The sequence below is a fragment of the Brassica rapa genome, chromosome A09, assembly GCF_000309985.2.
Source record: "Brassica rapa cultivar Chiifu-401-42 chromosome A09, CAAS_Brap_v3.01, whole genome shotgun sequence".
Lineage (NCBI taxonomy): Eukaryota > Viridiplantae > Streptophyta > Magnoliopsida > Brassicales > Brassicaceae > Brassica > Brassica rapa.
This window is the reverse complement of record NC_024803.2, coordinates 33,697,159-33,712,883: the sequence shown is the minus strand read 5'-3', so window position 1 is coordinate 33,712,883 and position 15,725 is coordinate 33,697,159. Positions and strand designations below refer to the sequence as shown.

Below are 15,725 nucleotides of genomic sequence, written 5' to 3'. Positions count from 1 at the left end.
TTCTACTACATATTCGATTTTTGATTGATTATCCGTGTGAATGTTTTTTTTTGGATAAAAATGTTAAGATTTTACACCAATTTTCAGAGTTTTCGACAGAAATTACATAGATACAAGTAGCGGAAAAAAAACTAAGAAACAACAGAGACAGGAAAGAAGAAGCAACTCTTAAGATCTAGCAGTCAAATAAAACAATATAAACCGAAACTACTAGCTGAAAGTTGAGGTCGAAGCTTAACCAGCTTACAAGATTACACCACACATATATATAGTCACTAATCAGTTATAGTAATCTAAATTAATGTCCAATTAAGTGCTTTCAGTTATGATACATAATTGTAGTCTATGGCTTATCAAAACATAATAGTTTAAATATATTTCCACATCAGATTCCCAATTAGTAATATATATATATATATATATATATATATATATAGAAACCAGCTAATATAGCATGTAAGCAATTTCTCATTGTTTAAATGTCAATTATTAACATTGATGATTTTTCGAAAATTGTGTTTGAACCCAATAATGTTCCAAAAATCGATGCTTTCAAAATGAAGTAATATATTCTGTCTACTGATTTTGTTAAATAACTGTGTTTAGTCTCGCAAACTGTATCTTTTGTTATTGCTCTTTATAGGATTGCAAATGAAGAGTTCTGAAGACACTTTTCACAACAATTGTGGTTTTCTCGGTTTTCTATTTTTTTTTGTTTCCTTATATTTTGTTCCTTTCATGTGTTATTATTCGATTACCTATGTTTCGTTTTGTCTTATATTCACAATTTATTTTATGAAAAAAATAATTATATTCTCTATGTTTCGTTTCATCTTTACTTCATATTTAGTTTTATATGATTTCTTGCTTACTCTTATAAATTGAATTCCATGAACTATATTTTAATTAAACAAAAACCAATAACATAATTTTTTTAAAAAAAATTCGAAGCTTACTTTATATAGACATACACATTTTCCATGAATCCCTTATTATATAATATGTAATATTTGTGTCTTTGACTTTTACCGTAATAATATTCAAGTATGATCTCTTTAAGTCTCTTTACTCCGTGTAGGGCGCGGGTTATCACCTAGTACATTTTTATTGGTTAAATGTATTGCCATAATTACAAAGTGTAACTTTGAACATAAGAGATTCTTGTATTTGATTTGTGTAAAGTTTGCTTGCAAAATATAATAAATTTTTATGTATGAAGTCAAACAAACTAAATATGAGTTTCGTTTTTTTTTTGTTTTGCATTTTAATTACTGCTTTTTGTAAATATTTTGTTGCATATATAGCTCATCGCGCGCATGGCACGGATCATTACCTGGTTATTAATTATTTGACTTAAGATGATTTGAATTTATGAGGTTCAAAATGAGGAAGATGTAGACCGTTAGTTTTATGGTTTTGTATCGTATATTGCTCTTCCTAGAATTTTATAGCCTCTTTTCTTCGGATTTCTTAGTTGTAGGGGTTGCTAAATGTTCAAGATATAAGAGTTTATATTATTACCGAGCACATACTAGTTTTCAACTTTTTCACCCGCAACAGCATACAGCAGAGGTGGATACACAAACCGGTTAAATAGAGTGGCTAGTTATTGAATGGTTTTGGTTTTAGGCCTCACCAACCATTCCGATTATTTTCAGGCCACCTAACACTTCCCCATTAAAAAGTATATACTTTATCCTATAAAATTATTATGAGCATATATTCGGTTCGAGCAATTTATATTAGTTTCATTACCATTATTACTCTCTCCACCAACAATATATTCCTCTTCACATTGCCTTATACAACTTGAAAAAGGTTATGGCTGCTAAAATATTTTATACTTCATAACTCACTAGCGTATCCTACTGAGTTACAGTCTTCTCATGTAGTAAAGCTATGAAGTACAAAAAGATGAAACACAAAAGAACCAGTACCAATACATCTTTTCGCTTTATGTGGATTTACAATAAAATCCAACCACACACCATCGTGATTGTAAGTACTATTCTATAGTAATCAACACTAATCTTAAGAGCATCTCCAACCCTTCCCTATATTTGCCTCTAAATGCTATACTAGAGTAAAATTAGCTCCAACCCATCCCTATTTCTTCCCCTAAAATAGAGATTGCTATTTTTTCCTCTATATTTAGGGGAAAAAATAGCATTCCTCTATAATAGAGGCAAACTTTTTTATTTACAAAATAGTCTTCAAACATTTTATGATTGTAACTAAAATACTTGTGTATGAAGAAATACAATTCTTACAATATAAAATCACACCTTTTTGTTTACATACTAATTATTAATTTTTATAACTATAGTTATAATTAAAATAAAAAATTATTATTTATTTAAAAGTCAATTATAATTAAAATAAAATAAAAAAGTTATTATTTTATTTAAAAGTCAAAGACTTCTTATTTAAATATTAATCAATACAACATATTAAAACAACTTAATACTCCAAAGAAAAAATATTTGCAGCACAACAAAAAGCATGTAGAAAAGATGTAGAACATGCATTCGGAGTTTTACAATCACGTTTTGCGATTGTGAAAGGCATGTACGTTTTTGGAAAAAAAAGTACAACATGATATAATGACTACATGTATAATTTTACATAATATGATTATTGAGGACGAGCGTGATCTCGATGCACCGATTGAAATTGGAAGAGAAGCTCCACCTCCGGATGTCCAAATACCAGATAATGAAAATAACCGATTCCAAGAGTTTCTAAGTCAATTCAGAAAAATCAAAGATAAAGAAGCTTATTTCTCACTTCGAAATGCATTAATTGATCATTATGAGAAACATTTAGTAATAATGATTGTTAGATAATGGTACTTTATTTTATTTTTTTTGTCTAATGTCTTTTGTAATAAAATGTTTAATTTAAATAATATTGCAATTTTATGAAAAAAATTCAAAAAATATAATGAATGGGTTAATTTTTAACATTTACAAGTTAGAGGTGTAAAATGTAAAATAAAAAAAAGAATCTTCCAAGAATATTCCTTTTTAGGGGGAAAAATAGAGAAATACATTGGAGAGAAACTCACCTCTATTATAGAGTTCCTCTATTATAGAGAAAAAAATAGAGAAATACATTGGAGATGGTCTAACAACAACAACTAGTGAAACAAAAATATTATCTTGCTGGTGGAAAAAGAAGTTTGGTGAATTAGTTCATAAAAAGAAAATGATTGATTATAAATAATTTTATTTTAAAAAAATAGAAAAAGGCAACTTAACGTTGTTCAATGTTCTAAACGTTCACAGTGCATTTAGTAACCAACGTATACTTAACGGCATTGTCACCGACAATAACACCAGCAGCTTTGTTTCCAAGATTGATGTAAGCCGGACACCGAACATGGATATGATATTTTCCGGTGATCAACGTCCCTACTTTCCACCTCACGCGCCCATCAGCGCGTATCATCAACCCTACGAATCCACGTCCTTGCTCCTCCCCCAACGCGACGGAGTTGTACGGAGCGATGGGAACAGCCGTTCCATACACGAACGGAGACCAGATGTTGTCTTCTTTGTGGCCTTGGTACGTTGGAGGGATCGCCGTACGGAGAGTTATCTGCTGGTTCCGGTACGTAGCGTAGACGTGGAGACGGTCGTAGTAGATACCGATCTTGGAGTTTGGGTTACGAGATGCGAATGTGATCTGGAAGTTTGTGGTGAGGAGGTGTGGTTGCGAGAGGTTGAAAGCGAAGACTGTGGCGTCTTGGAGGACGAATCTTGGCTTGGTGGGTCTAAGTATGGCCCACACTAGGAAGATGGTGATTAGGACTATTATGATGAAGGCTATTACGGCGGCTAAGATTCGCCGGACGGCTGCTTCTTTGCCTCCACCGTGGTTACCGCAATCTTTTGACATCTTTTACCACTGGGCTGCCTCTTTCTCTCTCTCTTTGTGATATATTTCTTCCCTTTGTGGTGGTCGTGGCAAGTAATGATGGGAGAAAGATGGTTGTGCGTATTATATTGTAACTGTATGTAATGGCCTATGTACTATGCACGTTGTGTTTGGAGTTTAGACTATACAATAGAGTATAGATCAATTAACATTTTCTGTATATTTTACAGATACATAAGCAACGGTTGTATAACATACGTATGCCCAAAAAAACAATCTTTAACAAACAAAAATAATACAAACAAAACTTGTGGATATGATCATTATTTTTGGGAAATGGTACTTTTGACATTTAGTGGAGTTTATTTATTTCATTTTGTTGCGATGATGGAAGAAGTTTCCCTCATGATTGATTCGGTTAAAATACAATATGCGTCTATTTTGGTGTTATTGTTTCGGTAGTCGAAACTAGAACATGGCGCATGTGCATATATTCTTATTCTGAAATTGCAAATTTGTAAATCAAGAGAACTCAGATCAAAAATATATTTAATTTCGATGTTAGAATGTGTCAGCTTAGGGCATCTGCATTGAAGATATTGAATATGGAATGATAATTTATTCATAACAATAGAGCTCTGTATATATACAGAGGAAGAGCTATACAATATGGAATGGAAATATACGAGGATTGATGATAGCAATCATCCTACATAATTACAGGAATAATATGAACGTTAGATATATATTGTTTCCATATCTTATATGCCCCCTCAAGATGGACCGCCATTAGCGAGGCCAATCTTGATCATCAGTGACTGAAATCGTGGTCGGGTGAGTGGTTTGGTAAGGGCATCAGCGAGTTGATCAGCAGAGCAGACATGTGAGACTCGAACGTTCCCAACCTGGACTTGATGCCGAACAAAGTGATAATCCAAGGCTAGGTGCTTCATTCGGGAATGGAACACCGGATTAGCTGCTAGGTATGTGGCTCCTATGTTGTCACAATAGACAGCCGGCACTCCTGTGGTTTTGAGACCAAGTTCACAGATGAGAGATGTGATCCAACATATTTCTGCAGTCGTTGATGCTACGGACCTGTATTCCGCCTCGGTGGAGGAGCGTGCAACACCAGTTTGTTTCTTGGAAGACCAAGCAATGGGATGACGACCGAAGTAGACTATATAGGCGCCAGTGGACGTGTAATCATCCTTGTTTCCTGCCCAGTCTGCGTCTGTGAACGCATGCAGCGTAGGAGAGTTCCGAGTAGGAAAATAAATTCCTTGATTTGCCGTTCCCGCCAAGTAACGTAGAAGTCGCTTAACAGCGTGCCAATGCTCGGTGGTGGGTTGATGGATATACTGAGAGAGTCTGTTAACGGCGAAGGAGATATCAGGTCTGGTCAAGGAGAGATACTGGAGACTACCCACTGCAGCACGGTAATGGCTAGGATCTTGCATTGGAGCACCACTATGCAGAGTGAGCGGTGTATTCGGACACATGGGAGTGGCCACTGGTTTTGCTCCTGTCATCTTGTTCCGATGTAGCAAGTCTGCAATATAGCGATGTTGTGTTAGTAATAAACCCTCAGAAGTACGATGAGCTTCCATTCCAAGAAAATAAGAGAGATTCCCCAAGTCTTTAAGAGAGAATCTGTGTGATAAGGAGTTGATGAATTGCTGTAGTTGGGCATTGTTGTTGCCGGTAAGGATTATGTCATCAACATAGATGAGCATATAAAGAAGGACGCCATGAAGATTGTAGATAAAGAGACTGGGATCGGCAATAGAATTCTTGAAACCAGACTGTATCAGGAATGCGCGCAGCTCGTTATACCAAGCGCGTGGGGCTTGTTTCAGTCCGTAAACTGCTTTGCGAAGTCTACATACACCAGTTGGGTTGTCTTTGTCCGTAAACCCCGGAGGTTGCATCATATAAACCTCATCGTCCAGTTTGCCCTGCAAGAAAGCATGATTAACGTCAAATTGTCTTATAGGCCATTGATTAGAGACAGAAACACTAAGAACCAAACGTATGGTCGTTGGCTTGACGACAGGACTATAAGTTTCGGTGAAATCAATTCCAGGCCTCTGATTGTAGCCTTTCGCTACAAGACGAGCTTTGAACCTATCCACAGACCCATCCGGCTTTCTCTTGATGGTGAAGACCCATTTGCAACCAACAAGATTTATGTGCTTGTCCGGAGTAACAACATCCCACGTGTGATTTTTGAGTTGTGCATCAAGCTCCTCATACATTGCTTTGCGCCACCGGGGATCTTTCAAAGCTTCTTGAACTGAGGTTGGAATTTTCTCAGTGCAAGGGGTTACTGTAGCTCGAAGATTGAGCTTCTGGACTGGTTTACGTGAGCGTGTAGACGCCCGAGTCGGAGCTGATGTAGCTGGTGGAGCTGGTGGAGCAGCCGGAGAAGCAGTTTGGTGGGTTTGATTCTCTGCGGCGCTGTTGCTTGTTGTTGTTGTTGGCGCGACCGGTTGTGAAGAAGATGATGGCTCAGTTGCAGGAGATGGTGCTAATGGTGCAGTTGTTGGAGCAGGCGAAGGAGATTTGATTGGAACAATAGAAACCTGTGGTATAAGGGAAGCCATATCCTCTGTAACACTTTCATCAGGAGAGACAACAGAAGTTAGTGGGTTAGGTAATGAGAAAGGAAAAACGTATTCATGAAAAGTAACGTGGCGAGACGTGTAAATACGATCTGTCACACGGTCTAAACAAAAGTATGCGCTTTGAGTGGTTGAGTAACCAAGAAAAACACATGGAGATGATCTAGAATCAAGTTTGTTTGCAGCATATGGTCGAAGCCATGGAAAACACAAACATCCAAAAATTCTAAGTTTTGAGTAATTTGGAATAGTTCCGAAGAGACTTTCAAATGGAGATTTTAGTGATAAAATTTGTGTGGGAATTCGGTTTATCAAATACACCGCAGTTGCTAGAGCATAAGTCCAATATGACTTTGGCATGGAAGCTTGCGTCAAAAGGGACAAACCTGTTTCGACAATATGTCGATGACGCCGTTCTGCAATGCCATTATGCTCGGGTGTATGGGGAGGGGTGGTGAAATGCGAAATCCCATGGGTGGATAAGTAAGTCGATAACGCCATATATTCACCACCGTTATCGGTGTAAATAGTTTTAAGCTTGAATTGAAATCGGTTTTCAACCAGGGCTCGAAACTTCACAAAAATTTCATAAACTTGTGACTTCCTTCTTAAAGGATAAAACCACGTATATTTTGTAAAATGATCAACGAAAATTACGTAGTATTTGAAACCATCGACTGAAATCAAGGGTGACGTCCAGACGTCGGAGAAAACAATATCTAGGGGATGTGTTGATTGCACCGATGATAAACCGAAAGGAAGCTTATGCATTTTATTAATTGAACAAGCACTACATGGCTTTGTGAAAGAAGCAGTAGAAGAAAAAGGTAAAGAAAACTTTGAAATCATAGTTTTAAGTATTGGTAAAGCTGGATGGCCCAAACGGGAATGCCAATCCGATAAACTAGTCTTAATAGCCGAAGCAAAAGCAAGAGATGGTGGTGTAGAAGAACGATGAGTTGGCCACTCGTAGGTGCCATTCTTAGGTTTGCCTTCCAGACGAAGCGCCCCCGTAGTCAAGTCCCTTACCTGGAAAAAGGTTGGAGTAAATGTAATCGAAGCATGGTTAGTATCACAGAGTTGAAAAACAGAGATTAAGTTCTTATCTAAAGACGGTACGTAAAGAACATTATCGAGAAAGAAAGGTCGTTTGAGAGAGGGTAAAGATAAAGAACCAGTGTGGGATATGGAGAGCCCTGAACCATCGCCGAGAATGACATCTTCTCCTCCATTATATGGCGAGTGTAGTGATAGATTAGCAAGGTCCGATGTCATGTGATGGGAGGCGCCAGAGTCAAGAAGCCAGGTTGAGGAATCACCGGTGACCATCGCTGCATTAGCCGTTGGATGCCATGGTTGTTGAGGTGGTGCTGATGGACGCCAGTTCTGTTGTGGTGGAGCCTGTTGCCACGGTTGGCCAGAGGAGCCACGAACTATCTTGAATTCTGGACAGTACTTGGCGGAGTGACCTTGAACACCACAAGCTTGGCAACGACCAAGATATGGTCGAGTTTGGCGATTGTTGTTCTGGTAATAGCCTGAGGAGTTGTTGCGAGAGTTCTGAGGTCTCCAGTTGTTTTGTCCATGTTGTTTTGGACGAGGTGTAGCAACATTAGCAGTAACAGGTACTGTTGGAATAACAGCATTAGGAGCAGGTTCGGTACAAAGAAGCATTGCTTCTCGATTTAGGAGTTTCTCATGTAGCTCAGAGAATGATATGGTTTTGTCTCTCCCATTAACAGCATCAATAACCGGCTTGTAATCTTCTGGTAAACCTGCGAGTATCTGATCAGTAAGATCTTCAGGGTCAAGAGGTTTTCCGAGCAGAGCTAAGTCGTCAGACTTGGATTTGATGAGTCGGAGGTACTCGCTAATAGTTTTGGTTCCTTTGGCGCAGGTGCGGAGTTGATATTTGAGTTGTTGGATGTGACCTCGAGATGGATTGCCAAAGGTAGTAGCAAGGAGATCCCAAACTTCACAGGTTGAGTTAGCGCTGGAAACCACCGATTGTAGTGGCAGTGAGACTGCACCGATGATGGCGCTGTAAAGGAGGCGATCTTGACGTCTCCAGGGTGCAAAGTCTGGATTAGTAACAGATTGACCATCGGTGATGACGGTGGCCTCCGGAGTCGGTTTAGAGTTGTCGATGAACTCATGGAGTTCATGCCCTTCAAGGAGTGCTTTGATCTGACGACTCCACATGATGTAGTTGTTGTTGGTGAGTTTGGTGATATTAGACATATTCACCGATAGAAGAGTCGTGGATGGATCTCTTGCTATGTAGACCATAGTGGTCTCAGCAGAAGAGTTTTCTCCCATTAATAATCAAAAAAGGAAAAAAAAAAAACACAGAGGTATGGCGTGAAGAGGAAGAAAGAGAGAGACGAAGAACAGAATGAAGAAGAAAATATTTGGAGAGTTTTTGATCTATGGCTCTGATACCATATTGAATATGGAATGATAATTTATTCATAACAATAGAGCTCTGTATATATACAGAGGAAGAGCTATACAATATGGAATGGAAATATACGAGGATTGATGATAGCAATCATCCTACATAATTACAGGAATAATATGAACGTTAGATATATATTGTTTCCATATCTTATAGAAGATTCAATGCAGAGGTTCACACCTTTCCCAAAAAAAAAAATATTAAAATATTTTCATTTTTGTGAACTCAGCCTCTAGAGGTTCACTGTACTGAACCCGGGTCATCACTGTAGCGCAGGCTCCACGGCACGTGGCGGCCCGCGATTGGTCCGGTTAATTAATTTTTTTTTTTTTTTTCAAAAAACAAAAATCAAACAGAAAAAAATAATAATAAAAAAATACTTTGTGAACCCCTTCTATGGAGTTCACTGATGCAGATGCCCTTATGGTTGGGGATTGGTAGAGTAATTTTTTTTTTCTTTCTAAAAAAGTGTAAAGCCTATCTTTATTGTGTGGTTTATTGTACTGGAAGTAAAATAATTGGCAGTTCGGCATTAACTGTTTATGTTCCCATGTGGAAACAAAGTTATACTATAATTCCTGGTTATATCGATATGTCTAAGTCATACTTGATGTCGGTGTTCAAAATTATTCTAAGAAATTGCCACAGTATTACATTTTTGTAAAAATATTCTTTGATTCAAATGTAAAATTATGGAATAAACACTGTAGCTCGTGGAAGAAACTTGCAAGAAAAAAAAAAGTCAAGGGCTGGAAGCTTAGAAAACAAAAAGAATTTGATGGAATGTATGCAACAAAACATGGGAGATCTATTAGAATATATATAAGAACATATTTTCATGTTTAAAAATACAATAGAAAAAGTATAAACTTAATGAAACTTTCGGAGTACTAAAAAGTATATCATTTATCAATAGCATTGTTTTAATACTCCTATCTTTTAAAAAAGATAGAAGACAGAAGTGTTTTTAAGTTTTGGGAGTGGAAGAAGTGTAGACTAATAAAGTTCAGAAATATTGACAAAGGCAATTACTAGCATCAACATTCTTCTAAATTAAAAATCGGTTTCTTTATTCAAGAATCGAGATATATACTCATCTCTTTGACGTTTTATTACTCCATTTCATGGAGGATTGAGTGGTTGATCCAAAGAAATTTGGAGTATTTTTTTTAGCTACATTCAAAAGAGAAAACTGAATATAGTATACTTTTCCTTAACGTAGACAAGCAAGGTGTGAGTTCTCTATGCATCTTTACGCAGTATGATACTTTAAAACAAGGAGAAGTTTCCAACATGTCCAGCAAACGTGGTCCGTGTTCATGAGAAGTCAAATCCCATTCAATAAATTTTTATTCTCGGCCATATGCAGAATCATCGAATCAACTTTTTGCATTATAGAGCTCTGACGGCTCTTTTTTGTTTCAACATAGAAAACTAAGAGCAATCAAATAACAATGAAGCTCGAATGGGCCACATTAAAATATCCAAAGGAACATATGTCAACAAGCCAAGGAAGATTTATTTTTCACAGTTGTTTCTTTTATGATTTGGTTCAAGCGTTTAACTTTAATCCTAATATCCTTGTGAACCAAGACAAAGATTCATATATCTTGCCTTTCAGTAGTAGTCTCCCAGACTTGTAGTTACCACTCTTCCAAAGCTTTTGTGGGTTCACGTTTTTGAACCATTGTTTAAATATTGTTTCCTTTGGTTTTGTTTGTGGTGATTGTACACGGTTCAATAACAAACTGTGTAGTCTAATGATACTCCTCTTAACCCCTTCATTCCATCGATGATCATTCATTGATTTTCTCCTAACAATCAAGAACAAAATCGAACCGTCCTTTGATCGATTGACTGATTTAGGAAGCCTTAAACAATTTATTAAATATTTGAACTATTTTTAAAAAAAAATTGGGAACCTGAAACTTTTTATTTGGAAGCCTATTTCAATGTAATAAAATTTCTAGACATCTTGAATAATAAATGAGATTAGAAAGAGATTTGAGAGGATTATTAAAGAGATTAGAGATTAGAGATTAGAGATTAATGAGATTTGGAAATGAGATTAAAGGCTAGAGAGAGAATTCAAAAAATGACCAAAGACTTTTTTATTATATTGCCTTAATCTTAATGAAGAGATTATAAAGTTTATATAGAGAGGATACAAGGGTTTTAAGAGCTTGAGATATGCTGTCATGGGCTTCTTCCTTTCTGGGCCGAGTACTGTAGCTACAGTCTCAAGTCTGGTACCTTTGATATCCTTCTTTCATATAGCTTGATCTCTTCATCTCAACACTCCCCCTCAAGCTTGACCATGTGGAACAAGTCAAGCTTGGAAGCCATGATATCTTCCTCATTAAAAACCTCACCAAAGAAAAACCCATTGGGACAAAATTTTGATGAGGGAAAAAGAGTAAAGACCTCATGGTAAGGGGTACTAGTTTCTCTTGCCAAGATCTATGAGTCCCAACCTGATATGGATGGACTCCATAGTTTTTTGCCGCGCAGCCTTAGTGAACACATCAGCCAACTGATCTTCACTCTTGGTGTAGCAAGGTAGAATCACTCCAAGACCAATCATTTGCCTCACCTTGTGGCAATCTACTTCAATGTGCTTGGTTCTCTCATGGAAGACTGAGTTGGAGGCTATGTGGATTGCTGCTTGGTTGTCACAATGCATGGTCATTGGTGTAGCTTGATCAATCTCCAAGTGCTTCAGGATCCCCTTGATCCACACCAACTCGTTGGTAAGCTTCAGCATGGCTCTATACTCAGCTTCTGCACTAGAACATGAAACCACCTTCTGCTACTATGCAAGGGTGTTACCATGTTCCTTGAAGAGCTTGATGAGAACATCCAAGTCTGATCTCTTCAAGTATTCATCACCACTAGTGCTGCCTCTAGAACTAGAACCACCAGTATAAGCCACCAAAGACTTCCCATTATCCATCTCTCCAGCCTGTTCCTTGCTTGCACCACCACCACTACTCTCCACCATGTGAGCTTTGGCCTCTTTGAACTTGGCTGGCTTCAAATGAGGATGTAGGAGCCAGCATTGGCTCTTCTTGTGGCCTTGCTTCTTGCAGTGATCACAACTCCCACCAAACTTCTCATACTTGCCATGGATGGCCTTGTTAGCTTGTGCAAGTTCTCCCTGATCTCCTTGAGCTTGCGCTGCTTGATTTGCCAAAGCTAGCTCCTTTCCCTTCTTGTTAAACAGCTCCATGTTCCCATATTCCTTTTGGATCCTAGCACACACCTCTTCTAGGTTAGGTAAAGTCTCATCTCTCAACATGTGCTGAATGAACCCTCCATATGCTGGATTCAAAGTGAGAAGCAGTCCAAAGACTTTATCCTGCTCCCTTCTCTTGTTAAGCTCCATTGGATCAATGGTATTTGGCCTCAACATCTCTAGTTCAGACCACAGTGCTCTGTACTTGCCCAAATTCTTCTCAATGTCCATATCTTCTTGTACTAGACTATTGAGAGCTTGCTTCACCTCAAAGACCCTGTTGAGATTTGAGGTGTTTCCATAGATTTGCTTCAATGTATCCCAAAGTTCTTTAGCTGTATCACAGTAGCTATAAGCATCCATCAAGTTCTGATCCAAGGAGGCAAGAAGAGCATTAATCACCATACAATCAGCTTGTTGCCATTTATCATATGCAGTCTCACTTTCGTCCTCTTCTTCCTCCTTTTCTTTGATCTCTTGCTTTGGAATCACACTGGATGTGAGATGTTTGAGCAATCCCTTGCCTCCAATAGCATTCCTGGCCATCCTAGACCACACAAGGTAGTTGTTTCCCTTGAACTTGGTAGCAATTTTCATGTAGACTCCACCACTATCTTCCATCTTTCAAAAAGCTTCAATCTTGACTCTAGTAACCCACTAGCTTGAAAAGACTTGAACTTTTTCACTTAGATCCTTAAGAACACCTCAAAGACCTCTCCTTTAGTACACAAAAGCACCAATACACTTCAAAGACTTGACCTTTAAGCTTGAACACGGATCTGAGCTCTCCAAACCACCAAAGAAACCAGCTTTAGGCTAGTTCTTCAGTAAAAACACCAACAGAAACTTTCTTGAGATTTTCAAAGATCTAGCCTTGGATAATCTCAAGAACACTCAAGAACTCAAGAACATTCAACCTGGCTCTGATACCATAAGATTTCTACACATCTTGAATAATAAATGAGATTAGAAAGAGATTTGAGAGGATTATTAAAGAGATTAGAGAATATTAGAGATTAGAGATTAATGAGATTTGGAAATAAGATTAAAGGCTAGAGAGAGAATTCAAAAAATGACCAGAGACTTTTTATTATATTGCCTTAATCTTAATGAAGAGATTATAAAGTTTATATAGAGAGGATACAAGGGTTTTAAGAACTTGAGATATGCTGTCATGGGCTTCTTCCTTTCTGGGCCGAGTACTGTAGCTACAGTCTCAAGTCTAGTACCTTTGATATCCTTCTTTCATATATCTCTTCATCTCAACATGTAATTTTTTTAAAAAAAATCTGGGAGTCTAAGGTTAATGTTTCGTTAGGCTTAGTCCATGATCATTCCTGAAGTGATATAAACCCACCTGAACCAGAGGTTTAAATCAACATTTGGATTATAGATTGGTTGATATAATAACGATTATAATTCTTTTCACAAGCTAGATCTGCAGTTGAATCGAATATTTGCTCTTTTAAGTTTCTTATACGAGATTTCTATGGACTTTGTATAATAAACAATCGAACATTACAAGAGACGTTAAGATAAAAAAAAAATCAAGAAGGATCAAACGTAAACCAAACAAGGAAGAGGCTTAGGCAATAAAACGGCACCGTTTCCAGATCCTCCTTCAAACGCAACTTTCAACTTCCCACAAAACACTTTAAGCCCTCTCTCACGCGCCGACCAACCATCAGTCTTGAAAGTAACCCAAACCAACATTCTTAGATCAAACGACACCATTCCAGTATCTCTCTCTTTCTTCATCTCCTCTCCGACCCAACTCGGTACTTTAGGTTGTTCTTTCCCTCCTGCCGTTAGGGTTTCACCAATGAAAACTAATTTCTTGGTCGCCACGGAAACTGGCTGGAAGAACGCCATCGCCAAAAAGTCGTCTTCTTCGATCGCGTTTTGGTTGTAGATGAATGCTTGGATCCGATCAAAGTATCCATTCAGTTTCGTGTTTGGATTCTCGACCGTGAGATTAGCCGTCCATTGAGCGGAGAAAACCGGTCCGGTTAGGTTGAAATTGGAGACTGAGAAGCTGGTTACGGAGAAAACCGGGATCTGAGGACGGAGGACGAGCCATGTTATGGTGGTAGAGATGCATAGGAGGACGACTAAAACGATTAAACCGGTTAAAATTCCTCTGAAGAAACCGGAAGGAGCTGGTCTTTGGTAAACCGGATTTTGCTGAGCGGGGTAAGAAGAACCGTAATAGGAAGCGGGTGGGGCTTGCGCGTAGGCGTATTGGTTGTGTTGGTAAGATGCGTTTGGATAATTTTGGTACGGGTCTTGTGGGTAACCTGGATAGCCCATCACCGGCGGATACGGTTGCGATTGCGTTTGCGGTGGAGGCGGTTGAGATTGCGGTGTAGGAGGTGGTGGTTGATTGGTATCACGTTCGGAGGTTTGACCCGGGCCCGAACCCGAATCGGTTTTGGGTTGGGTTCCTTCTTCCGGAGGAGAAGGCATCCTTGTGTTGCACTCCTACCTCTCTCTTTCTGATTTAGAGTTTGAAACTAATGAAAAATTTCCAGGAAAAGATTTGGATAAACAAAAGGGAGGTTAGTGGAAAGCATGAAGATTAACCAAACACTTTTTTTGCTCTCTCTCTCTGTTTTTTTTTGGGTTAAAAGAATGACACTAATCAAGTTGGATAAAAATAGTAAATCCACCATGGCTGAGCTAAAATTAGTTTAAGAAAACGCAAAAGAAGACCAAACCTTGAAAATTGACACCTATCCTAAATCTTCTTCTTCATCATCATCATCAACTTAAGCTTTTCTTCTAATATGCATTTTCTTGAAAATTGGTAATGTGATGGATCTTTCAGATTTTACGTATAATGATGGAGAAGCTAATAATCTAAGAATGTGGTTTACTTCTTATGCCCAATTTTTACTGCCAAGTGAAAGACAAATCTTTCAACTAACTACTCTTCGGATGAGGAGACCGGGCAAGTTAACTTGCAGAGCAAGAGACGAGAGTTAACCTCCTTTTAGTAAGTTCCCAATTGTGTGTTTATTTTAAGTCCATCTTCCGTAGGCCTTATAGCAACTGTGAACAAATGGGCCTCGTAGAAACTTCTCTTCTCTTCATAATATATCAGAAATTGCATCTACAAACATAAAAACTCAAATTTACCGATTAACCAAAATCACTTCTCTCTCCTATTCTCTCTTCCTATCTTTCTCTACCATCCCTCTAAAAATCTAATTATGTTTTTTTATTTGGTTATTTTACAAATAACCCCATAATATATTTAACAGATACCATGTTTGATTTTCTATTTTTTTAATAACTGTATGTACCCCAAAGATGTTTACGCCCAAAAACTAATCTTATGAAGCTTTACATCCATGTACATATTATTCCAATTTAAAATGTAATGATCAACACGAATCTAAGCCATGTGATAGAAGTTATAGCTAGAACTCCTTTACCATTTGAACCAATGCAGCTTGGTTAGGATTTTCATTGTCTTTCGTTCTTTGTATTACATTACCTTCTCTTCTATTGGATTTTCATTTTTCGC

The 15,725-nt window shown here is 37.8% G+C and overlaps 2 protein-coding genes and 1 non-coding gene across 4 annotated transcripts; all 3 read right to left on the bottom strand.

Moving 5' to 3' along the window:
• Positions 1-1,928: 1,928 nt before the first annotated feature.
• Positions 1,929-4,399, bottom strand: LOC103841178 (NDR1/HIN1-like protein 12). 2 transcript variants are annotated; one of them, XM_033281199.1, is made up of 2 exons: positions 3,128-4,399; positions 1,929-2,032 (listed from the first exon to the last, which is right to left on the bottom strand). In XM_033281199.1, the coding sequence occupies exon 1, from the start codon at positions 3,898-3,900 to the stop codon at positions 3,274-3,276; it is 627 nt and encodes a 208-aa protein (XP_033137090.1). In that variant the 5' UTR covers positions 3,901-4,399; the 3' UTR covers positions 1,929-2,032; positions 3,128-3,273. The 2 variants fall into 2 exon arrangements, with proteins under 2 accessions (XP_033137090.1, XP_009115947.1); XM_009117699.3 differs by having other exon boundaries at positions 1,929-2,035; positions 3,131-4,399.
• A 3,782-nt stretch (positions 4,400-8,181) lies between these two features.
• On the bottom strand, positions 8,182-8,318 carry LOC117128745. The gene has a single exon (XR_004452138.1). It is a non-coding gene; the product is annotated as a small nucleolar RNA Z247 (small nucleolar RNA).
• A 4,942-nt stretch (positions 8,319-13,260) lies between these two features.
• On the bottom strand, positions 13,261-15,368 carry LOC103841177 (NDR1/HIN1-like protein 10). Its single transcript, XM_009117698.3, has one exon. It carries the CDS (start codon positions 14,660-14,662, stop codon positions 13,754-13,756), a length of 909 nt encoding a protein of 302 aa, XP_009115946.1. The 5' UTR covers positions 14,663-15,368; the 3' UTR covers positions 13,261-13,753.
• Between the last annotated feature and the right edge of the window lie 357 nt (positions 15,369-15,725).